The sequence below is a fragment of the Rosa rugosa genome, chromosome 2 (genome assembly GCF_958449725.1).
Source record: "Rosa rugosa chromosome 2, drRosRugo1.1, whole genome shotgun sequence".
In the NCBI taxonomy this organism is placed as follows: Eukaryota; Viridiplantae; Streptophyta; class Magnoliopsida; order Rosales; family Rosaceae; genus Rosa; species Rosa rugosa.
The window spans coordinates 8,429,127-8,455,557 of record NC_084821.1 but is presented as its reverse complement, the minus strand read 5'-3'; the positions used below and the strand labels follow the sequence as shown (position 1 = coordinate 8,455,557).

At 40.8% G+C, this 26,431-nt stretch overlaps 2 protein-coding genes across 2 annotated transcripts; one reads left to right on the top strand and one right to left on the bottom strand.

The window, feature by feature from the left end:
* Window positions 1-1,705: 1,705 nt before the first annotated feature.
* Window positions 1,706-3,852, bottom strand: LOC133730279 (pre-mRNA-splicing factor ATP-dependent RNA helicase DEAH1-like). The gene has a single exon (XM_062157905.1). The coding sequence runs from the start codon at window positions 3,850-3,852 to the stop codon at window positions 1,723-1,725; it is 2,130 nt and encodes a 709-aa protein (XP_062013889.1). The 3' UTR covers window positions 1,706-1,722.
* A 399-nt stretch (window positions 3,853-4,251) lies between these two features.
* On the top strand, window positions 4,252-5,865 carry LOC133734682 (uncharacterized). The gene is made up of 3 exons (XM_062162298.1): window positions 4,252-4,894; window positions 4,999-5,073; window positions 5,519-5,865. Exons 1-2 carry the CDS (start codon window positions 4,319-4,321, stop codon window positions 5,050-5,052), a joined length of 630 nt encoding a protein of 209 aa, XP_062018282.1. The 5' UTR covers window positions 4,252-4,318; the 3' UTR covers window positions 5,053-5,073; window positions 5,519-5,865.
* The last annotated feature ends 20,566 nt before the right edge of the window (window positions 5,866-26,431 follow it).

Here is a 26,431-nt window from a genome sequence, read left to right as displayed (position 1 = left end):
ATTAGGGAGGGGTATTGGCTGCGTTCGGAGTCTTCCCTAGTAGTGTCAAGGTTACTTGAAGCATTGGAGCTTAATCCTATGGTTACATTATGTTTGAGTAGTCTAGGGCTTGCTTTAGATCATTCATTCATGACTCTATTCTGTCGTTGCCCGGAGTCCGGGTGAGTCATATTTGTAATGTTCCCTACTTTACTATAATGGACTGACACCCCACGCGTTCAAAAAAAATTAGTTTAATTTGAATATCGGAACTGGAAAGGAATGAAAAGAGTTGGGAGTTGTTTGTTGTCTTAGGACATTAGGGATCCAGGATTTTGAATCTGAGTAGCGTACGAAATAATAGGTTAGGATAAATCCAAACTTCCAACATTAATTTGATCCTATAGATATGTCTTTGGAATTCAAAGAAACCAGTGCCACCAAAAACCTCAGTTAGTACTACATAGTTCAGCTAATCAATTTGCGTGCGATGTTTCAATGTTCTGATACGTTCTTGATGGTGTCGTTGAATTGGGGGCACTCCATTTGTGCACAATTAAGAGAAAGGGATTGGATGCTAGTTGTTGATATTCCCTAGCAGTTGGTGCCACTGTTTACACCAATCAGTTAATTATCTAATCAAAGTATCAAAGTATATCCTAGTTAATTACTTCTTTAAAGTAGCTTTTCAAAGAGGTTATTCCTTTAAGGAGCATTAATGTAGATTGTCATTGTTGCACTTCATTTAGTAAATTGACATTATCAGGATGTGGAGTACTGACATTGTGAATACATCTAGCACACATCGATAGCTTTCACAGAGGTTGCTGTGAAAAGTGTTCATTGCAAAACTAAAAACCCAAAACTCATTAGTATTTCATATATTTCATGAATTGCTTGTTCATGACTATCATAACAGTCCAGAGGCAATAGGGGTTAGGTATGTGATGTCCTGTCATATATAGTAAGATTTGTATTTTTCAGTAGTTCAGAATTTTAGTCTCCTAGCTAGTTCTCTTCATGTTTATCTATTTTGCTGTTTCCATACTATTCTTGTAATCTTTGATGACAGTTTTGATATCTGACTAACCTTTCATAATTCCAATATATATTGTTCTTTGCCATTAATTTAGTGCTTCGATTCGAGAAAAGCATTGCTTTTTTTAAATATATAACTTGCAATATTCTTATGCTTTGGTTGTTACAGCCTCCATGCAGACATGCAGAAGTGAAAGTTATAGTAACAACTAACGATCGACTGCTATCATCCTCTACTGCCTAAAGCTGCGCTCTATTATATATGTATGACCATAGCATCCATAACACTCCTTTTGAACAGTTTCTTAGGAAATGAACAACATGCATATATAGTGTTGGATTACTAATTTTACTAGTTTGTCAATGTGTGCAAGCAAATTCACTTCAAGCTTCCTCTTGATCTACCTTTTATTTTACTTCGGAAATGAAAGTTTTACTTCTATTTTTTTGTCTAAACCCTAAACCCTGCCTTTTCAATCTTCAACATATGTCAATGCGTGCAAGCAAATTCACTTTGAAGCTTCTTCTGTTACACAAATGCTTTGTTTCAGTTTTTGTCATTTGATGTTCAATAAATATTCAAGTCAATTGAGGAAGTACATTAACCTATATGGAATACAGCAACACCTGCAATAATCCTATGAGTGAGGTAAGATGCAATCCATCCTTCTTTCAATTGAATCTGAGATATCCTATAGCTCGTAATTAATAGTGTGGAGCTACTTCCTGCAACCACTCTGAATTTATCTCCGTTACCTGTCTCATGTATTGATTGGTTTCGAGGTCCAGCTCATGGTATAAAACGCATCCCGGCCGCGGAAGCATTTGTGCCAGCCCTGATCTGTAGTGTATATGGAGATTATTCTTTGGCGGCAGTTTGACTGGTATATACGAATTCTGCTGCAGCTTTGCAGAATGAGCGAAGAAACCAGATGTAATTGCTTTCTTTATAGGCTCTATATCAAAGGGATTTGAGGAGAGCTCAATCCCGACCTTCTCCAAGAGCCGCTCAAGTTGGTCCCGTATATCTCTTGCTCTTTTCATGGTCCTAACTTGTATGTAGTTTTCATGGCACCACTGGGCTGAGTAATTTGCGTCTTTCCATTCATTATAAACCTTGAGTAATGCAATGTGATCTCCCACATTCCCAGAGTGAAAATGCATTCGAGCATTGTCAGCATCGGCTTGTTCGTCCTCCGGACGATGAAAGACTGAATCATGATCACCGGCGGAAAGCATGGCAACAATACAAATTACCTCATTTGAGCACTTGTACTGATCTGAAGCAACTATCGCCTTAGACAGCATTGCATCCACAGGGAACTCCGCCATCCGTTCACCAACCTCAGTTAGCTCACCTACATTATTTAATGCACCAAGTACAAATAATAATTGTGAGGCTTTTCTTAGCGCTTCAGTAGGTGGAGGATCCAAGAAATGAAAACGTGTCGAGTCATTAACCCCTAGATGCCGAAGAGTAAGAACAACATTAGCGAGGTTGCTACGTTGTACTTCTGGTTTTGGATTTCCGTGATCATTGTGTTTATATAATCGGAAGCACTTGCCCAAGAGTGCTTGACTTCCCCTTAGCATGGCTGATGCTTCTGAAATGCGAGTTAACTTTAATGACTCCATCTCACTGCTTGAATCATAAGACTTATTCTTGCAAAACCCCGAGTCAACCACATAATTGACCCCAACTTTAGTCGGCCAAAACGTTTCAGCTATGCTTGTGGCAAGGACAACCTTCCTGACCCCTTTAGGTGTGGTCTCAAAAAATTGTGCTTCAAGCTCGGCAGGCATGTTTTCATAGAAGGGGCAAATAGAGAGCTGATGAGGCTGATGCAATTGTTGTGCTGCTACTTCTATCTCTTCTCGATCAGTGAGAAACACCAATATATCTCCACTTGGTTCATTCTCATGAATTTCAAGTGCTGTACGAATAGCTATATCCAAGTAATTAGCTTCCAAGTAATTATTAGCTTCTGTTGCTTCCAAGTAGAGCACGTGGTCGTCCTGGTGATGAGGAGGATAATGGCTCAGAATTCGAATGTCGAGAACTAGAGCTGAATCAAAAAGTTCAGAAAACTTTTCAGCACAATCAAGAGTTGCTGTTGAGATGAGCAGTTTAAGGTTGGTTCTAGATGGCAAAATATCCTTCAATAATCCAACTAGTATATCAGTTGAGAGAGTTCTCTCATGGGCCTCGTCCACCATCAACACACTATAGCTTATCAACTCTGGTTCTCCATAGAGTTGATGCAACAACGTTCCATCAGTCATGTATCTCAAAACAGTCTTTTCAGATGTGCAATCTTCAAAAGGTATGGAATAACCCACCACATCATGCCCTAGCTTGACACCCATTTCTTGAGAAACTCTAGCAGCAGCACTCCTGGCAGTAAATCCATGTGGTTGTGTGCACCCAATCCTTCCTTTTTTACCATATCCAGCCTCGTAAAGATATTGGGGTATCTGTGTGGTTTTTCCACAACCAGTATCGCCAACGACAATGACAACCTGCCTGCTTTCCACAGCTTCCAGCAATACATCACGATACCCGTAGATTCGTAATGTTTTTCTCTCCTGTTGGAGCTTCTCCTTGATACTATTCGGCTCCGCCTCCCTCTCTGTTGGACCGAGCAAGCTTTCTTCTACCGACAGCTCAAGTGGGGAATCACTTCGTCTTTTCACCGGTCTCTCTTGATTTTCCTCTTGCTCTGGTGAAACAATAATCTCATCATCCGAATTTTCTCGACTCCTGCACCGTTTCTTATCGGAATCTGATTTGCCGGACTCATAGAGCACTTGCACAGGAGACGACGACGATGCCATCTTCAGTCCTGGGAAGAAAAAAATACCTAGGTTGTGGCCATAAACAGGAAACGAGGATATATATATATATACGGAACTTGTTAACCCTATTCCACAAAGGAATAAGATTCCCAAACCTAGTAGAATTCCACACCCCATATTGTCCTTGAATTAAAACGTGTCACTCTTTACTCCTACATTTAGTAGGACATTCCTAAACCAAGTGCGAATAGGATCTGACGTATTCTTACATTTGTAGTCAAAATAATGAATGCTTGCTACTCAAGTCCCTCATTCCTAATTGACATAAACATAAACAGAGAGCAACAGGTATTTTAACCGATTAATTGGTCATACACACTACATAATTATGACCAATTATGTAGAGCGGGAAGTACATGGAGGCGGTTGATCGGATTTGAGGGAGAGAAGAGATGAGGTGGAGGCTGGGATTTGGGATGTGAAGGTTTCGAAGAAGCTGGCGAGCATGAATAGTAGAAATGATGCGTTGAGATTGGTTGCGGCGTATGTGAAGGAAGCATTGGCGATGCTGGGTCCTCCGTTTATTGCTTGGTCTGTTAGGTTTAATATGCAAAAGGGAAGTTTAGGGTTCGAAGGTGATGAGGTTGCGGTGGAGAAGGATGGTAATGTGGGTGATGGGCAGGTTCGAATGGCGAATGGGGCTGAATTGGAGGTGCAAACGGCAAATGGGGCTGATTTGGAGGTGCGAAGGGCGAATGGGGTTGAGTTGGGTGATGGCTCCAAATTGGAGGTGAGTGGGGCTAATGTGCGTGATGGGTCTGAATTGGAAGCGCAGAGAGGGGCAAATGTCAATTCTGGGTCTGAACAGGAGGCGCAAAGGGTGAATGAGGTTACTGTTAATTCTGGGTCTGAACAAAAGGCACAAAGGGCTAATGAGGCTAATGTCAATTCTGGGTCTGAATTGGAGGCACAAAGGGTGAATGGGGCAAATGATGTTAGTGATAGGTCTGAACAGGAGGCACAAAGGGCGAATGGGGCTAATGTTAGTGATGCCTCTGAACAGGAGGCGCATGATACTAATGTGGGTGATGAGTCTGAATCGCAAATTGTGACTGTAGCTTATTTAAATTTTAGGTCTGAAATGGGTCACCAACTCACCATACCATGAATGGTGTTCAATTGCAGGTTGTAGGGGCGGGGAGATCACAACGTAATGGACATCGTGGTGCCTCAGCTTAGAACCTGCAACTAAAGAAAAAGGTATGCTGTTGTTTAGTAGCAGAGAGAGATATTTCAGTTACAGCATTGATGTTGAGAGTGTGCTCTATATGTTTTAGCCTTCTCTTTATGCTTTTTGATCAACTTGAATTTTGCCAAGCTTTCCCCAACCTGTGAGTTGTGACTACCTGATATTCTTATGTTCTGAGTTGTTTGGTGATACACTGATAACAATTATACAGCTTTTTCTTGTTTATGCCAATGCCATATAGCTGAAGTTTTAAATATACCTCTGTTTAATAATAGGTGATGACTTTGGCACTCCACTTTACCACTTTCACTGCACTTTTATGTAGTTAAAAGCGGAGTGAAAGTGGTAATATATATGGCAAAGTGGAGTGCCATAATCATCACGCTTAATAATGCTTCATCATTGCACAAATGTTATAGTCACAGTATCTTTAGTCATCCTGTTTAATTCTTGTAGAAACTCCAAGGAGCAGGGCACTTAGACACAGGCATGGACCGGTTAAGATTAGAGATGCTGAAGATGTAGGTACGGAATCATCAGCTGGCATATATAATTCTGTGTCTAGTGCTGAAGTTAGAAAAGTGCAAGAAGAACTTAAGTCCAGTGTTCTTGCTCTACAAGCTGTAGTGACAGACCCACTTCCCTATGCTTTGCATGTATCGGAAATTGTAAGATCTGAGTTGGGAATGAGACCTGTGGATCATGTAAGTGGAGAAAATGGAGGTGCAGCAATTCCATCTGTTGAAAAGAATTCTGAGCCTGATCAATCTAATAATGATAATCATGGAAACCAGATCAGTCATCAGAATGATGTTCCCCAACCTAGTGGCATAGAAAATGATGGACCAAATCTGTCTGTCGATAAGGGTAAGGGCACAGGGTATGTTCGAACCGGTGATGTCATGTAATACCCGGTCGATTTCTTTTAATCAAAGCAAAGCAGTATTGCTTACTTTCATGATTTCGCTGCTTTAACTTTAATGATTATGCTTGGGTTAACTGATTGAGTTGATCTTCATTGGCCGACACTCTCCCTCACTCACACCCTCTCTCTCTCTCACTCAAACTCTCACTCTCTTTCTCGTCCGAAATCCAACCGAAAACAGAGCAAAGGCTCTTCGGTCTCTCTCTACCTCCACCGGCCACCAAACGGCGTCGAACCACTTCCTTTTGCTTCGTCTCAGCCTTGCGCAGCTGCCAGAGGCAGCCTTGCACCGTGACACGGCCACCAGCGGCGGCGGGAAGCTCCGCCCGGTTTGAGCTCGTTTTGGAACCACGCTTGATATCTCAAGCTACCGGTCACCAATCCTCACCAAAATCCATCCACAAGCTCGCCTCAACTTCCTGAAGCTCCCAGAAGCAGCCTCACACGGCGGCGCATCCCGTAGCAGCAACTACAAGTCAACCCCGCCAAGAACGAAACCGGAGCTATCGATCCAAATATCTCGAGCTACAGGACGTATTTTTGAGTGATTCTTGAACCAGTGAGCTCACCTTGAAGTTCTGAAAAACTCTCCAGAAGGAATCGAAGCGTTTCGTTGAAGTTTTTACGTCGAAACTCAAGCTCGCCGGATTCTGGAATTTTTCCGACCACCGAAGCTTTCGATCGGTATATCTCGAGCTACAGACCATATTTTTCTGTGATTCTTGAACCAGTGAGTTCTTCTTGAGTTTCTTAACAACTCTTAAGAAGGAATCGAAGCCTTAAATTGACGTTTTCACGTCGATTTTGGAGCTCGCCGGTTTCTGGAAAAATTCCGGCCACCGACTGATTTTTGGTACATTTCGATCCCTTCCTGTCATTTTTTGGTCTTGTGCTAGTTATGAAAAGTGTCCAGAATGAGAAAACGAAGGGGACAAGCACAGCCCCGATACCAATTGTGGTGGTCGGCGGTGGCTCTGTCCCTAACTCCGGCGGCCCTTTCCGGCCACCTCCGGAGGTCAAAAATTTAGTTTCTGTCAATTTTATGATTCTATGTTTCGATACGATCATTTCGGCGTATTATACGCATTTTTCGGTTATCGTATGAATTAGTTATGAATTTTGAGATTTCGATCGATTTCGATCGTTAGATTTATGATCTGTGGAATTAGGACCGTCAGATGAACCTATAATTTTGATATGATGATCGTATGACTGCCCCAGAGGCTTTGTGCGGTCATGGGCGAAGATCCGACCGTTGGATCTTCGTATAAATGCAAAACAGTGATTAGGAAGGCGATCCGTGAGGATCCGACCGTTGGATCATCATTTAATTTCAATCCGACCGTTGGATTGTCGTTTGATTATGTTTTTGAGTTATTGGCTAAGTTAAGGTCATGTTTGATTAGGTGATCGACGGTTTGATTTGGCGGACGATTCGTGAAATTGTATTTTGAGCTGTTAAGAAGACGCAGCGGGAATTTAGAGGTGAGTAAACCTCACGTGGTTCATATTACGAACCGAATAAATTTAATTACCTTATTTTGTCGTAATTGCGTGAAAATATTTAAGAAATAAATATTTGTTTTAAAATCATATGGACTTGATCAATTACGGTCCATGGGTAAGTAAAATGATTTTTATTATACAAAATGAATTTCACGATTTTCTTGTGTGAACTATAGTTGGTATTAGTGGTCATTCCTGAGTGGGTGATTACGTATATATATATTTACGTGATTATATGTGGAATGGTGTGACATTGAAGAGTGTGGAATTTGGGATGATTAAAATACTATGAATTGAAATTTGACTTATCATATTTATATGTGATGATCATGATTGATGAGTTCTTGTTAATATTCATGATTTACATTGGAGTATGTATAGAGTTGGAGAATGTAGGATTCTGAGGACGAGGTGTCCGAAGTTTGACGGTTATGGATAACCGGAGTGTTTGTGTACTGAGGACGGGGATGTCCAAAGTGCGACGGTTTATTATTAACCGAAGTTGTGTACTGAGGACGGGGATGTCCAAAGTGCGACGGTTTATTATTAACCGAAGTTGTGTACCGAGGACGGGGATGTCCAAAGTGCGACGGTTTATTATTAACCGAAGTATATGGTGCTGAGGACGGGGATGTCCAAAGCGCGACGGTTATAGTGTTAACCGAAGTATTTTGCCGTTGCTTGACCCTAGGCCAAGGTGTCAGAGGTAACGAGGCAGTTAGAGCTCTAACGTGTTATGGGATGGGACCAAAGTGGTGATAGTGTTGTGTGATAGGACCAAAGTGGTGATATTGAATTGGTTGACGTTTGCGTCGTAGATGTTGAGATTGTTGGTTGTGTTGTTGAGTTATAAGAATTGTAATTTAAAATCAACAGTTCTTTCTTGTTTACTCATACTGGCTGTAAAAAGCTTACCGGGTTTTGTGTTGTTGCAACTCCCGGTACACTATTCAAATTGTGTAGCGGGAAATCCTACAGGTCAGGAGAACCAGGACGGTGATCGGGCTGCTTAGAGTAGTGTTATGTGAATTACAGCATTATATTGTGAGGTTTGTTATGCTCATTTAGAGCTTTACGATTTTACTTTGTAAGAGTGAATTGTAATAATTAACTCTAGGTTTTCGAGTTTTTGTGTTGAGTGGCGAGTGGTGTGTTTGTTTGTGAGAAAAAAATTCAGAACGTTATTTGTATTAATTGTTTATTCATGTTTCGGATTTGAATTGGTTATTCAAAATTCGGGGCGTGACAGTTTGGTATCAGAGCGTAAGGTACATATTTGGTGATAATCAGTACTCTCCGAGTGATGGCCCGTCTGCAGCGGATCCCCATCATATACTCTTCGGTACTGGTATAATCATTGGGTATGTCTTAGTATGGGGTCTAGACGGCGTGTATGTCTGTAGGACGGTAGAGTTGTCTTCTAAGTTCGTATTAGAATAAGTTTAGTTTCCGCAGGTTGTAATCTTCGAGGAATAGAGACCTCTAGATTTAACTCTGATGAGTCGGTGAGATTTGTTTTATGGAAGCGAGGTCCTTTTGGATGTTGAAGTGTTTGGTTGAAGGCATGATGTTGACCTATGCACGTACCTAAGGTAGATACGAGTATTAATTGATAAAAAATTCTGCCTTCTTAAGTTGGTTGTACAGATGTTTTTGGATGGGGTGTACGTATCAAGGATTAAATATCTTGTTTTGTAAAGAGACGTCTTAGAGGAGTTGTGGTAATTGACATGTGTTATGTGTTTAAAGCGGCTTTGAGGTAACTATGCTAATCTTGTGTGAGATTGAGTTATTAGTATAAATTGAGAATCTATGAGCAGTTGGAAAGAGAATTGATCTCACCTACTCAAGATGATGAGAGTGCGAGAGATTATGAGACAGAGTTTTATTTTGTGCTCGATGGTTAGAGATGAGAGACCATTGTTTTGGGGTTGTCGTTGAGTACTATAATTCCTTCAGAATCAGGATTGTTGGTAGAATTGGAATTAGTAGTAGTTTTGGTGATTCGGAATTTGAATTGAGTTCGCGAGATGTGTCTTATATACGTGGTTGATGTTGCTTGCATCATTTTGGAACGATACGTTACGATTCACAAGGAAAACTGGATTTGAAATTTATTCATTTGAACACCATGGGTTGATGACCTGACCGTGACTTGTGAATATAGTTTTGTTCAAGTGAATGAAATTGAATTTTGTGTGCCTTTGGTGATTGATTTTAGGTGATATAGTTAAACGCAATTTCGGATATTGATTTTAGTGACTTTGTTAGGTATCCATAGTGGTTCAAGTGAATTACTATGTGATATGGAGTTTGATTCGATTTCTGAATCACTAAATGTTAGGGATTGAATTGTGGTGAGTTTTTGTTGAAGCAATTGATAGATGGAATTATCGAGATTCTATAAGAGTTGTAAGAGTAACTCTAAAGACGTGGGTTTTTCCTAGCTAACTCAGGATGTGTTTAGCTTTATAAATCCCTAATCCTATCGATGAAATTGTTTGTGTTTGGTTTGACTCAGAGGATACTAGCTAGACCTCGATGCGACTTAATTGATTGTTGGATTCTTTTTGAGTGATTGTTTTTATTGCATCATTATGAAAGATGTGTGCAGTAGAGTTGTTTATGGTTTTGAAAATAGTATTGGGTGACCAAGGTTGTTCCTTGGTGTTGTTGTTGGTTAAACAAAAAGAAAAGAAAACATGCACACCATCTTATTGATTTTACATTACAAAAAAAAGAAAAAAAAAAAAAGGAAAACGAGGACTATGCTATACTAAGCCTAGTCAGCAGCTCCGGATGGATTGAGGCTGAGCTCAAGAGAAACGTTTGAGCCACTGTGGTAACCGCCTGAGCCACCAGAATAGTAACCAAAAGCGCTACCTTCCTCGGAAGTAGCCTTCAGGTTACCAAAGACGTCCTCGCCGTGCACGGGGAACAGAGGAAGAGTTTGAACCTCCTGGTGATCTCCTCCTCGTTGTTGCAGGGATGTTTGTCCTCCTGTTGTGCCAAAAGAGTTGTACTGGTATTAGTGTTGAAGTGTGAGGAAGAATATGAAACAAAATTTAAATCAAGAAATCCTTCATTACCAGTAGAATAGGTGGAACCAAAGTTGAGATCAATGGATCTACCATCATCAGTAGAACTAGTGGACCCAAAATTGATGTCAATGGATCCACCAGCCGGCCCAAAATTGATGTCGATGGATCCACCAGCACCAGTAGAACCAGTGGACCCAAAATTGAGATCGATGGATCCACCAGTACCAAGAGAACTAGTTCCCATGGGCACTGGAGCAGCCTGATTACACCTATTCATCTGCTTCTCTCGAGCCCTGACGTTCTGGAACCAAAAGTAAATGTTCTTACCCTCAACATGTCCATACTGGTTCAGCTGGAGGCAGATCTCGTGAATGTGCTCTGTAGATGGGCACTTAAATCCCTTGACGTAGTAAAGATCCTTTAGGATTCTTATTTGTTCTGGAGTAGGAATCCATCTGGTACGGCTTCGCCAGAAATCCATGTTGGCACTACTTCCAGCTGCTTGGGTGTTTCCTCCCTCCTCTGTTGGTTGCTGTTGTTGTGGTTCCATTTGTTGCGGGGTTTGGAGCTCCATTAGTTGCAGAGTTCGTGGCTCTTGGGTCATGAGGTGAGAGGATGTGAATATCGAAGAATACATGGTTTAGTGTTTGAGGGAGATTTTGTTAGAAGGATTGGAGTTGTTGAACTGGTGATTGGAGATCTGAGATTCTCAGAGGAAAGATGAAATCGAATCTTCAAATGGGAGAGAAGATCAGAAGAGAAGGATTGAAATTGATGAAGAAAGGATTTGAGTTTCGAGAGGAAGGCTGCAGAGTTTGAGAGAGAATGGCTGGGGAAAATTTCTTTTCTTTGGTGTGAACAGTTTTTCTCCAGGATGCACCTATTTATAGAACGAGGTGAGCAGATCTCCACCGTTGGATGAACGATCTCAGAATTTGAATCCACGCGTTGGATTAAAGTCGCCCCGAAAACCGGAAAAGCTGTTGGCGCGTGGAGAGCGTGTAAGGGGACCGAGGGAATCTCGAGGCGCTGTGGCAGACAGCTGTAGCCGAAAGCAGATTTGACTGCCGTAAATCACGGAAGGGATAAGCCGTGACACAAGTGGGCCGTACTTGGGCCTGTCTCGGATCAAGGCATCACTGTAGCTGTGGGTGGAGGCCTGATGGGCCGAGTTTCAGAAGCAGTTTTGGACATGATGGGCCGAGTTTCTGAAACAGTTTTGGATGAGTTGGGCCGGATTTCTGTAACAGTTTTGGATACGTTGGGCTGGGTTTCTGCAACAGTCTTGGATGTTTTGGGCCGAATTGTTGAACAGTTGAAACAGTTGGTTTAAATAAAAGGATTGGTATGGATAATAACGTGAGCAGCCGTGCTCGAGGGGTTGAGTGTAAAGTTCGTGTACAAGAGGTCTGAGGTTCGAACCTCGCCTCTCGTTTATTTTTATTATGTTCGTTTATGACATAATAAGTATAAAATTTGTACACATTTTATTAAGCACAACTTGTGCTCCAGTGGTTGGGAGCGAGGCATTGGTTTAAGGGGTCGGGAGTTCGAGACTTGCCTCCCGATATATTTTATTTATGTTCGCTTAGGACATAATAAATATAACGCGTGTGCTTCTATTAATGAAAGCAGCTCTTGCTTCAGTGGTTGGGAGAGAAGCATTGGTTTAGGGGGTCTGGAGTTCGAACCTTACCTCCTACAAATATTTTTGGATCCCGTATATGCTTGATATACGGACGCATATACGGTATGTACGGTATGCATACGTATGTACGGTATGCATACGTATATACGGTTTGTACGGTATGCATACGTATATACAGTTGTACGGTATGCATACGTATATACGGTCTGTACGGTATGCATACGTATATACGGTATGTACAATTTCATACCGTAACCGAGCTGGAAGTTGGTGGGCCGATTGGTAGGCCCAAATAGTAAGCCCAATTGTTCGGCCCGAATGGTAGGCCCAAATGTTACCCAAATTGGTTCGGGCCGGTTCGAAATGTGGATGGTTTGGTTTCTTTAGCCCAAATGGCCAGCCCTAGTGCTTAGCCCAAGGTTTGAGCAAGCCCAAGTCATCATCACTGGGTGACATAATTTATTGGCGTGCTTTTGGGGATGATTTGTTTTGAGTGATGCATCTCTATGGTTGTGAAGAGTGGTGCATGCTTAAGTTTTACTATGGAGATTTACCGTGATGCTAATTGAGTAGCGAAACACTTTGTGGGAGTGTTTACTGTGCTTGTATGCCAGTACAGAGTGATGATCTAAGTGAAGATCTATGTGATGATCTATGTGAGGATCTATGAGATGATCCATGTGACGATTTTGTGTATGTGATGTGGAGTGTTGTTGAGCAGTTGTTGTGTGAGTTTACGTTTGTGATGAAAGGATTTAGTGGCCATAGGAATGTATTTTTATACAAAGAGCTGAGGCTTTGTAGATTACTACAGATTTGGAAAAGATGGGAGATTCTATGGTTAGGTCAACCTTAATCGAGAGGAATTGACTTACGCTTAAATTTCGGGACGAAATTCCTTTAAGGGGGGTAGATTGTAATACCCGGTCGATTTCTTTTAATCAAAGCAAAGCAGTATTGCTTACTTTCATGATTTCGCTGCTTTAACTTTAATGATTATGCTTGGGTTAACTGATTGAGTTGATCTTCATTGGCCGACACTCTCCCTCACTCACACCCTCTCTCTCTCTCACTCAAACTCTCACTCTCTTTCTCGTCCGAAATCCAACCGAAAACAGAGCAAAGGCTCTTCGGTCTCTCTCTACCTCCACCGGCCACCAAACGGCGTCGAACCACTTCCTTTTGCTTCGTCTCAGCCTTGCGCAGCTGCCAGAGGCAGCCTTGCACCGTGACACGGCCACCAGCGGCGGCGGGAAGCTCCGCCCGGTTTGAGCTCGTTTTGGAACCACGCTTGATATCTCAAGCTACCGGTCACCAATCCTCACCAAAATCCATCCACAAGCTCGCCTCAACTTCCTGAAGCTCCCAGAAGCAGCCTCACACGGCGGCGCATCCCGTAGCAGCAACTACAAGTCAACCCCGCCAAGAACGAAACCGGAGCTATCGATCCAAATATCTCGAGCTACAGGACGTATTTTTGAGTGATTCTTGAACCAGTGAGCTCACCTTGAAGTTCTGAAAAACTCTCCAGAAGGAATCGAAGCGTTTCGTTGAAGTTTTTACGTCGAAACTCAAGCTCGCCGGATTCTGGAATTTTTCCGACCACCGAAGCTTTCGATCGGTATATCTCGAGCTACAGACCATATTTTTCTGTGATTCTTGAACCAGTGAGTTCTTCTTGAGTTTCTTAACAACTCTTAAGAAGGAATCGAAGCCTTAAATTGACGTTTTCACGTCGATTTTGGAGCTCGCCGGTTTCTGGAAAAATTCCGGCCACCGACTGATTTTTGGTACATTTCGATCCCTTCCTGTCATTTTTTGGTCTTGTGCTAGTTATGAAAAGTGTCCAGAATGAGAAAACGAAGGGGACAAGCACAGCCCCGATACCAATTGTGGTGGTCGGCGGTGGCTCTGTCCCTAACTCCGGCGGCCCTTTCCGGCCACCTCCGGAGGTCAAAAATTTAGTTTCTGTCAATTTTATGATTCTATGTTTCGATACGATCATTTCGGCGTATTATACGCATTTTTCGGTTATCGTATGAATTAGTTATGAATTTTGAGATTTCGATCGATTTCGATCGTTAGATTTATGATCTGTGGAATTAGGACCGTCAGATGAACCTATAATTTTGATATGATGATCGTATGACTGCCCCAGAGGCTTTGTGCGGTCATGGGCGAAGATCCGACCGTTGGATCTTCGTATAAATGCAAAACAGTGATTAGGAAGGCGATCCGTGAGGATCCGACCGTTGGATCATCATTTAATTTCAATCCGACCGTTGGATTGTCGTTTGATTATGTTTTTGAGTTATTGGCTAAGTTAAGGTCATGTTTGATTAGGTGATCGACGGTTTGATTTGGCGGACGATTCGTGAAATTGTATTTTGAGCTGTTAAGAAGACGCAGCGGGAATTTAGAGGTGAGTAAACCTCACGTGGTTCATATTACGAACCGAATAAATTTAATTACCTTATTTTGTCGTAATTGCGTGAAAATATTTATGAAATAAATATTTGTTTTAAAATCATATGGACTTGATCAATTACGGTCCATGGGTAAGTAAAATGATTTTTATTATACAAAATGAATTTCACGATTTTCTTGTGTGAACTATAGTTGGTATTAGTGGTCATTCCTGAGTGGGTGATTACGTATATATATATTTACGTGATTATATGTGGAATGGTGTGACATTGAAGAGTGTGGAATTTGGGATGATTAAAATACTATGAATTGAAATTTGACTTATCATATTTATATGTGATGATCATGATTGATGAGTTCTTGTTAATATTCATGATTTACATTGGAGTATGTATAGAGTTGGAGAATGTAGGATTCTGAGGACGAGGTGTCCGAAGTTTGACGGTTATGGATAACCGGAGTGTTTGTGTACTGAGGACGGGGATGTCCAAAGTGCGACGGTTTATTATTAACCGAAGTTGTGTACTGAGGACGGGGATGTCCAAAGTGCGACGGTTTATTATTAACCGAAGTTGTGTACCGAGGACGGGGATGTCCAAAGTGCGACGGTTTATTATTAACCGAAGTATATGGTGCTGAGGACGGGGATGTCCAAAGCGCGACGGTTATAGTGTTAACCGAAGTATTTTGCCGTTGCTTGACCCTAGGCCAAGGTGTCAGAGGTAACGAGGCAGTTAGAGCTCTAACGTGTTATGGGATGGGACCAAAGTGGTGATAGTGTTGTGTGATAGGACCAAAGTGGTGATATTGAATTGGTTGACGTTTGCGTCGTAGATGTTGAGATTGTTGGTTGTGTTGTTGAGTTATAAGAATTGTAATTTAAAATCAACAGTTCTTTCTTGTTTACTCATACTGGCTGTAAAAAGCTTACCGGGTTTTGTGTTGTTGCAACTCCCGGTACACTATTCAAATTGTGTAGCGGGAAATCCTACAGGTCAGGAGAACCAGGACGGTGATCGGGCTGCTTAGAGTAGTGTTATGTGAATTACAGCATTATATTGTGAGGTTTGTTATGCTCATTTAGAGCTTTACGATTTTACTTTGTAAGAGTGAATTGTAATAATTAACTCTAGGTTTTCGAGTTTTTGTGTTGAGTGGCGAGTGGTGTGTTTGTTTGTGAGAAAAAAATTCAGAACGTTATTTGTATTAATTGTTTATTCATGTTTCGGATTTGAATTGGTTATTCAAAATTCGGGGCGTGACATGTCAATCCTGGAAATCCGTCTTGCAGTTATCAGAATAATGTTTCCCAAGCTGGCTTGATGGAACACAATAGTACTGCACATACGTATGAGGTAGTTATGTTCATGCTTTGCTCTTCCAGTGCTACGGTTCCTTTCAAGTTACTATGTTGCATGGGTGCAAAATGGCCAATATTATGTTGTGAATGCATTTGTGAATTGCTGGCGCTTATGATTTTGTACTTCAATATTTGTATATGCATATTGAATTATCCATACATATTTTTGGCAAGGAGAAGGTAAAAGAATCCCAGTAGATTCTATGTTGGATTTGTGAGTTGCTCTTTTTTGGTTGAAGATCTATGAATTGCTCTGGTTGTAATATTTGTGGTGGATCTGTTTGTTTATAGATTTGTATTAAATGAGTGTTGTTTTTGCAGTGGGATGACTCGCTAGGTATGTCACCTGAACAAACAAACAGTAAGGGAAGGCTTCACCTACCTAGTCCAAAAAGGAATGCTGTTTCTCCACTAAAGAAGTATGAGGATAAAAGATTTTCTAAGAGGAGAAAAGTTAAGAGATGGAGCTTACATGAAGAAGATACGTCAAGGACTGGTGTGCAGAAGTATGTACTTGTTTTTATATTTTCTGCACTTTTTCCCTCTATTTCTCCAGCTTCTTGTTGTGAAAGGGACCTTTGAACTTTTAAAGTTTTATTAGGTTTTTTATGGTTATTGGGTAGATCTTAGCAGATTATTAGTAATGGTTTTGTATTTCTTTTGAAACCCTATCAAGCTCGTTAGTCGGAATGTTTGGTTGCTTTATAATTCTCATCTCTGAAAAGATGATCAGAATTTTATGTCCTTAGTACTTGCTAGCAATCATGCTTCTATTGGTTGAGTAAGTAGCAATCATGCTTCTATTGGTTGAGTAAGTAGCAATCATGATTAGTTTTAAGCAATTTCTAAGTTCTCATCAATGTATCCCTTTCTAATGCAGGTATGGCAGAGGCAAATTGGAAGTTTATCTTAGATACATACCGAGATGTATTTCAAGAGAGAACTGAGGTACCTATCCTTTGCAATATTGTAATTTTTTTTTTTTATTTGTCTAAAATGTTCTGCTATGGCCATCTATATCGTATAAGACTGTTGTGGTTACCATGCTCAGGTCGATCTGAAGGACAAGTGGAGAAACATGACGAAGTAGACGCACCTGTGAATAGTCTGCTACTCAGTTGCTTTTGTTCGTATACATGATACATCATCAGAGCTGTATATTGTAGTGCACTTTATCAGATAGGGTCTGTGTATATGTGTTAACGAAAGGATGTATGTGTGCATTGATAAAATGCTCCAAGTTTAAGCGTCTAATGAAATGATGTTTATAGCTTTATATGGAGAAGAACTACTCAGGGTTTACAACCCTTTGATTAGGTCACTGATGCGACCTCCCATAGCCTCGAAGGGTTTCATTTGAAGCATGCCCAGCAACAATCGGAATAACTGAGTTTGTACGTCATGTTCAGATTGTGTCTGTTTACAAGTGGGTCTATTGGCTAATGGCTGTGGTTAGGCCCAAGATGTGGGTTTGGTACCAACACTAATCCACAAGAAGAGGCGCATTGGGTCATTGGCACTCGTACCCAAGCACACAATAAGGAAATAAATTGAAATCGAAGATAGTGGCCGGCAACCCCGGGTCCACAACCGCCCATACTTAAAAAGAATTTTACGAATAATTGCTTATAGTTTGGTCTCTTCCTCCTTTCAAGCTCCACAGGTTTCCTAAAATCTCAGGCAGGCAAACTCGAACTTTCCCAACTCCAATTCTCAGGTTAAGCTCCAACTAGTTGTCTAATACCCAGTTTATAATTTGGCTTATTTATTCAATAATGAATAGATGATGTGATGCTAATGTTTGGGATTTATCTTCAATTTTTCATATACCTCTCTCGTAAACTGCTAGTGCTGATGATACCTAACTTGATCATGGATTTCCTGAGAGTCCTGGTATAGATCGGCCATGGGTTGCTCTTTCTTTTCTGATGATATGAAATTAGTGTTAAAAGAGGAAAATGGGTTACGTTTAACTGTTTAAGCTAGTCATGATGTGCTGCCATCTCAACTGCAGATCACATTCATTCTCAAATGTTTATGTTTGTACTCTACCAACCATTCAAAGGAAGAAAGCAACTGCTATTTGTGAAATTATACAACCAATCATGTGTGTGTATTCATTTTGTTTTCTAATTCCTATCTATTTTATCTTCTATGCTGCAGGGAGACCAAAAGATGGATTATTTCATTCCAGTGCCAAGCATTTGATTAGTCCTTTGTCATGATCTTCGCACTGCAAATTAAACTGGGTACAAGCTACAAGCTACAATCTCAGAGTAGATAGATATGATTATGCGTATTTTCTTATTCTTCCCCCTATAAGCACAAGCACTCCCAAACTCGGAGTTTCTATGAATTATACATCTGATGAAATCATTTATTGATTCGAATCTTGCAGCATATCCAAATGCAAGATTAATCACTCTAACAATTGGGTCTTCTAGCTAGACGAAGCTCTTCTGGTCATAATATTTCAACATGATATGACAGAGAGGATATCTAATCTCATGAACTTTGGAATTTTGCATGGAAGTGACTAGATCGACATGCATGCACGTAATTAGCAAATGCCAACAAAATCAAGTTTGAATATGCATAATCATCATTGGGTCCCAATGAAATGGAGGTTTAAGAGTAATTACGTAATAGAGATGGATTTTCTACATTTCTTTTATATATTTTCTATTCTGCAATCAAATCATCTTATTAACTTCAAGGATATTCTATTACAAAACTTGATCATGTTACAAAAACAGTAATCTTGGATTTGTAATAAAAGGCTTAAAACTTAAAATTCGAGCAAAATAAGGTCAGACAAGTTGAGAAGCAAGATCCTTCAGCAATAACATTGTAATAACCGACCTATACTTTTAATAAAAGAAAAATGGTGGCAGACAACTTTCTGGTTTTAGGCAGTAAAGATCGGAGCCTTGTCTCTTTCATGATTATGCATGATTGACGAGAGCTAGCAAGCAGACTATCATCTCTCTCACTCACACTGTTTCACTCCGAAAAACAGAGCAATAGTTCTCCAGCCTTGTTCTTCCTCCATCAACCACCTCCAGACATCGGACCACTCCCTTTGGCTTCGCTTGAGGCTGCTCTACCTACTGGACGTCGTCTTTTCCTCCGAAACGACCTCAAGGTCTGGCAACCAGCTCGAACCCGGTTGCACCCGAAATCGAACTAACTCATCCTCCTCGTGTTTCCGGCCATCAATCCTTACCAAACTTCATCCACAAGCTCGCCTCAACTTTCTGAACAGGCACCAAGAAGGACCAGACCTGGATAGAACGATTTCACGTTCATCGGAGCTCGACTGGTTTAGATCGAAAAACAACCCTTCGATCCGTGTATCTCGAGTTACAGACCACCTCTTCCTGTGATTATTGGCTTAGTGAGTTCGTCTTGAAGTTCTGAACAACTCTCCAGAAGTAATCGAAGCGTTTCGTTGAAGTTTTTACGTCGAAACTCAAGCTCGCCGGATTCTGGAATTTTTCCGACCACCGAAGCTTTCGATCGGTATATCTCGAGCTACAGACCATATTTTTCTGTGATTCTTGAACCAATGAGTTCGCCTTGAGTTTCTTAACAACTCTCTAGAAGGGATCGAAGCCTGAAATTGAAGTTTTAACGTCGAAATCAAGCCTTGCCGGATTCTGCAAATTTCGCCGGATTCTGCAAATTTCGCCGGATTCTGGAAATTTTCCGGCCACCTCGACTGTTTTAGGTAATTTCAACCACTTACGGTCATTTTCAGCTTACATGATAGTTATGAAAGTTGTTAAGCATGATGAGAGGAAGAGGAGCAGCCAGGCCCCGACACCATTGGCGGTGGTCGGCGGCGGTTCTGCCACTAACTCCGGCGTCCCTTTCCGGCCACATCCGGGGGTCAAAAATATAGTTTCTGTGCATTTTTAGATTCTATATTTCAATACGATCATTTCGATATATTATACGCAATTTTCGGATATCGTATGATTTAGTTATGAATTTTTAAGTTTCGATCGATTTCGATCGTTAGATTTGTAATCTGTGAAATTAGAACCGTCAGATGGACTTGTAGTTTTGATATGATGATCTTATGACTGTTCCAGTGGCTTTGTGTGGTCATGGGCGAAGATCCGACCGTTGGATCTTCGTATAAATGCAAAACAGTGATTAGGGAGGCGATTCGTGAGAATCCGTCCGTCGGATTTTCGTATAAATTTGTGAAGATGTTAGTAAGGACGATTCAGGAAGATCCGACCGTTGGATCTTCGTGATGATTTTTGGAGGGTGATCCTAAGGGCGATCCGTGAGGATCCGACCGTTGGATCATCATTTAATTTCGATCCGACCGTTGGATTGTCGTTTGAATATGTTTTTGAGTTATTGGCTAAGTTAAGGTCATGTGTGATTAGGTGATTGACGGTCTCCCTTGGGTGAGCGATTTCGGTGTGTATTGTGTTGAATTGAAGACGCAGCGGGAATATCGAGGTGAGTAAATCGCACATGGTTCATTCACGAACCGAAATTCGGTGATTTTATTTAATTATGAAATTGTGGAAATTGTTTTATGAAAATAAATATTTGTTTTAAATTATATGGACTTGTTCGACTACGGTCCATAGGTAAGTAAAATGAATTTATTTATAAAATGAATTTTTGTTTTATTTCATGTGAACTATGGTGGTGTTAGTAATCATTCCTGAGGGAATGGTTTCATATATAAATATTTATGTGGAATAAATATTGGATGGTGTGATATTGGATGAAGTATTGATATGGTTAAATGAGTTATTATTCGAGCATTACTCTCTAGAAGATATAATTTATCTTATAGGTTGAGTTGAGTGTGATAAAGAGTAATTGAGTAAAGTGCAATAGTTGAGTCGTTGAGATGAGTTAAATGAGGAGTCGAGTGATTTGAGGCAAATATTTTCTTAAGGGTGAACCTTGGCCAAGGTGACACTCTACGATTCAGTTAGAGCTCTAGTCTGTCTGCCTTTGTACTGCTTGGGGGATAACCTTGAGTTATCGTATGCCCTTGAGTACACTATACTGCTAGGGGGATAACCTTGAGTTATCGTATGCCCTTGAGTACACTATACTGCTAGGGGGATAACGTGAGTTATCGTATGCCTTGGAGTATAATATACTGCATGGGGGATTAAAATAAGAATCGTATGCCCATGAGTATACATTTGTGTATTAGAGAGAGAAAGTGTAGTTGTGTTGTGGTGGTCATTGTGAGATGTGAGTTGATTGATGCTTGAAGTGACGTTGTACACTTCAATTATTATGCAAAGAAAATACTTGAGTTGAATTTATGCTTGAGTTGATTTGGTTACTTTAAATCGTGCAATCCTTTCATTTACTCATACGAGCTTTGCAAAAAGCTTACCGGGTTTGTATTGTTGCAATCCCGGTACACTATTCAAACGGTGTAGCGGGTAATCCTACAGGTCAGGAAAATCAGGAAGGTGATCGAGCTGCGTAGAGTAGCTGCATTTGTGTGAATCTGACTTTCTTTTGTGAGGTGTGTTATGCTCATTGAGCTACATTTATAATTTGGTGAGAGTGTGCTGTAATAAACAAATTTGAGATTTGGTTTATGTAATATCGAGCGATGTGAGGTGTGGTTGTTTTGAGAAAAAAATTCAGGTTGTATTTATGTGAGTTGTATTAATTCATGTTTCGGATTTGAATTTGTTATTCAAAATCCGGGGCGTGACAAACATTGATTAACATCGATCACTTCATCTTTTGCCAGAGATCGATAAGCTTGTGGAGAAAAAAAACAGAAAAAAAAAAAAAAAGAAGAAAAAAAAGGGGTTTTTCTCTTGTCCTTTCGCAATTCTACAATTTGTATATCCCAATCAAGTACGCAACCCTATAGCTCGATCTTCCACAAGAAGGCTCAAGATCCTTTGGATGAAAGGAGATTTCCTTAGCAGCCCCATGACCAGATTGTAACACACCATCAGAACTACTGTTTTTTTTTTTTTTTTGGTTCTTTGTCACATGATTAACGGGTTACCCGAGCCTCAGGTCTATATAAAGGCCATAACCAAGTGTCTTTCTGCGCAAACCCAAATCAAATAAGTAGATGGATTACTCACTACAACAGGTATGGCCAGATTTGAAGTCTATTGGTTTGCTTTCATGATGTTACTGGTATCCATGGTGGTGACTACTCGTCTACTCCTTATGTCACGAATGCAACCATAACTTGTGGTGAGGTGACCACCTTACTCACTCCTTGCATTCCATTCGGAGTGTTTGGAGGGGTTGTGCCACCGGATTGTTGTGCCGGGAACCCCGGGATCAAAGGGCTCAATGCGGCAAAAAAGACGACAGAGGATGGAAGAGCTGCTTGTACTTGCATTCAAGGAGCTGCTAGGATTCCTGATTGATTATGATCGTATAAACAGGCGACGCTCCACAACTTGCATTCAAGAAGAGCTGCTAGGATTCCTAGGATTCTTGCATTCAGGAAGGGCTCAATCTGGTCATGGAGCTGCTTCGTGAAATATGTTTCATTTAATCAAGTACATCGCGGAAGAAGACATTTCAAGCATGGTATCAATCTCTTAAAATGAAGTCACAACTTGACTGTCAATCTCTTAAAATGCTTGGTCCACAGTTAACTGTGCAGTGAGATGGCTTGGAGAGTACCAAGCTGCCAATGCCATTGTACGACAGAAGGAAAGAAGGCCGACAGTGCTGTGGAGGTTCCCTCCTAGTGAAAGGCTGAAGATCAATGACGACGGCGCTTTTCAGGTGGCTGAAAGTAAAGAGAGGCATTGGGGTGGTGGCTAGGGATGATCAGGGGATGTGTTTGGCTGCCTTAGCTAGACCTTTCAACCATGCAGCGTCAGCATTACACATGGAAGCTGAGGCCTTGCGTGCTGGTCTACTCATAGCCATTGCTCAAGGTTGGGATGACATTGAAATAGAGTGTGATTGCGCAGCTCTTGGAGCGGCAATTGCTCGTACAGATGAAGACATGTGTGAAGTGGGTCGTCTTTTAGGATTGTAAGTCTCATCTACAAGCTTTCAGTTCTGTACAGGTGCGACACATTTATCGTGAAGTAAACCGCTCGGCAACCAGGTTAGCACAGATTGCTAGTTTTTCAGATGCTAATGAGTTTTGGTTAGATGAGAGTGTCCTGCTATTATTCAGGACATTCTCTACGAGGATATTTGTAATGCTTTTAATGTTTCCCGGAGTTCATGTGCTATATATGTCCCCTCTGGGGCTTCATGTTCTTTTAGCTCATTCTAAATAATATTTGGTAGGGGTCTCTATCCCCTGTCTTACCTTTCTGTTTTTGGTATTTTAATCTTATCTAAGAACCAGTAGTTTGTTATCAATCACTCTATCAAATAACATAACTTTGTGTAAGTATTTTGGGTCAATACCATTCAACACACACTTTCCCATTGCCTCTAGGAGATCAGAGGTTGCAGAACATTAGGAGAATATTTCTCCTGCATTCTCGGTAAATCAAGGAACCAAGAAGATTGCAGAATCAGATAATGAAGAGAAAATCAAGGAGGATCGCCTCACTGATCTTGAGTTAAAGGTAGGACTCATGCATATCATTTTACATGATTTAATTTGATTTGCATATCGGATAAATTGATCTGATATGCTTATCTTCATTAAAATGTTTTCGTCTTACATATCACATGGAGATTGGATACGCACAAAAATAGGAAAATTTATTTTCTGTTTTAAAACCTTTACATACATATCTTATTCGGTGATGCAATAAGAGATTTGATTGAGGGGGAGTCTTGCTCCTCTATAAAAGGTTTTGAAACTGTTTTCTGAAGCAGGGTTTTTGGCTTTCAAAAATAATCGTTTTCTTTGTGTGTTGCTTAGTCTTCACCAACAGCTTTATGTCAAAACTCTCTTTGTTTCTTAAGTAGTTTGTTTTCTCACTACATACATTTCATGTGTCATATTTGAGATCAGTGAGTTCTTGATACAAGCAACTGAGGGGGAGATCTATAGTATAGAGATTACACAAAGCATTGGCTACGTGTGTAGTATAGTTTCTGCAATTGTAAACAAGTTAGCGTTGTGTGCTAATAAAGTGATTGTGATCAACATCACTACTTGTAATTGTATTCTCTTTACATATAGTGGATTTATCCTTCGTGTAGGCTACGTAAACAGCCTCTCAGTGAAGTTTCCTCAGTGGAGAGGTTTACACTGCGTCAGCAATTCTTGTGTTTTTTTACGTCTATTACATATTGTGATCCATTCGGTGTTTTCAATTGGCATCAGAGTGGGTTCTAGAATCTTCTAGTAGGTCGCTGTGACGATGGAACACTCGCGTGATAGAGCTGCTGGTGGATCGGTTAACAGTCCTCCGTGGTTTGATGGTGGATGTGAAAAGTACACTCAATGGAAAATTTACATGAAGTCATATCTCTATGCACAAGATGAGCACGTATGGAACATTGTTGAGAATGGCTGGAAGATACCTGTTGTTCCAGCCAAAGGTGAAGGGTCCTCAACTATTATTCCTAAACCTAGAAAGGACTGGACTGATGAGGAAGTTCGTGATCTGCAAGCAGATTTCAAAGCCAAGAATAATATCTTCACAGCTCTCTCTGAAAGTGAAAAACTGAGAATTAGTCATTGTGACACTACCAAGCAAGCATGGGATCTGTTACAAACTACTTACGAAGGGAATAAAAAGGTACGAGCACAAAAACTGCAAGCCTTAATTTTTGAGTTCGAAACAATGACCATGGGAGATGATGAAACCGTAGATGACTTTCATGGTAGAATTCTCAAGATCACTGGTCAGTGTCGTAGTCTGGGTGCGCCTTTTGATGAAGATAAGATAGTCAAGAAGATACTCAGAGCCTTACCGGAAAAATTTCATTCCAAAGTTACAAGTATTGAGGATTCATTTGATATTGATGATTATCCACTTGATGAACTTATCGGGAATCTCAAAACCTATTAAATGAGGTTGAAACCTGAGAAGAAAACTAAGGGTGTAGCTTTCAAGGTTGCGAAAGAAATAGAAGAGGAAGAAGAAACCCTTGATCTTGCTCTCTTAACTAAGGAGTTCAAAAAATTTCTCAAAAGCAAGAATCCCTCTAGAAATCCAAATGCTCCCAGAAAAAACTTTCATACTGGCAGTAATAGTAGTAGTGATTTCAATGGCAAGAATGGTAAAGCAAGCTTCAAGGGAAATCAGTCTGGAAGAACTAAGTGCTATGAATGTGGTGGCTATGGTCATATCTCTACTGATTGTGGTAACAGGAAGCATGGAAATAGCAACAACAAGTCTCTGTTATCAACATGGAGTGATGATGAAACTCAGGAAGTGGAGAATGTAGCATTTGTGTCATCTCTATTGACAGATTCAGAGAGTGATGAAGCCTTCTCTGATGATGAAACTACTGTCCGCTGCAAGCAACTCTACAAAACATCAAAGGTTACTTTGATTAGAAACATGGAATTAGAAAGAAAAAATCAGACATTGAATGCTGAAAAAGAAGAGATGCAGAGGTTGCTGAAAGAATCTCAGACCACATGGGAACAAGAAAGGAGTAAACTCACCAGTGTGACAAATGACAAGGAACCACTATGTGGCGACCCGAATGGGTATACCACAGCGCCGTAATATTAAGCCAATAGGAGCTCGATACGTCGTAGACGTACCGTAGACCTACCAACTTAATACTACAAGGCTTGTTGAAAATGCAATTTTTGGGAAAATGGGAGACCAAGAAAAAAACTTTTAAGAAAGGACTTTAAATCAACAACCCAACATTTAAAATAACAAGTCTGGACATGCTTAAAAATAAAGTGGCAAGTGCACTGTGGCGCCTTAGGGCTTACATCATAACCGAAATGAAAGGAGTTCAACAATAACAATAAAACAAAGGGGTGAGGCGCGCTCCCAGGCAGGTAGGCGGACCTCACAGAGTTCAACAGGGAAAGAAAAGCTAGTAAATCGATAGAGTACCAAATGGGAAGAACTTCAAGCCACAGGAACAGCAACACACGGACTCGGCCAACGACCCACTTCTAATCCAAATCGTCCGGAATGACCTCGTTGAAACCTGAAATGTAGGGGTGAGCATTTCGTCCTCGCTAGCCCAATAGGGGCCGACCCAACCTTAGTTAGGTTTGAAAACTAATAGATGAAACATAGCTACTAGAATATAGATCGCGCGCATTTGTAAAATCGAGTAAAACAAATGCAAACACAAAAACAATCATAGTTGTTTCGTTTCAAGAAATCATATGCAGCATGCTTCACACAATTTGGAGCTCCGAGATATTACCTGCCGGCTAAAGTAAAATAAATCAGTGACCGATCTGGTTCGTCCTGAGTAAGAGAACCAACCAACTACTCTGTAGTCCTTGTGACTACAAGTAGCGAAAGTGTCCATTTCCTGGCTCTGAGTCTCCTATGACTGGTTCACTGTCTGTACTTACCTT

What these genes read in the sequence shown, in the direction of transcription:
- LOC133730279 (XM_062157905.1), bottom strand. Translation starts at nt 3,852, where the DNA reads ATGGCATCGTCGTCGTCTCCTGTGCAAGTGCTCTATGAGTCCGGCAAA.
- LOC133734682 (XM_062162298.1), top strand. Translation starts at nt 4,319, where the DNA reads ATGAATAGTAGAAATGATGCGTTGAGATTGGTTGCGGCGTATGTGAAG. An exon ending in AGGAGGCGCATGATACTAAT is followed by an intron (nt 4,895 to 4,998) that starts GTGGGTGATGAG and finishes GTTCAATTGCAG; the next exon opens with GTTGTAGGGGCGGGGAGATC.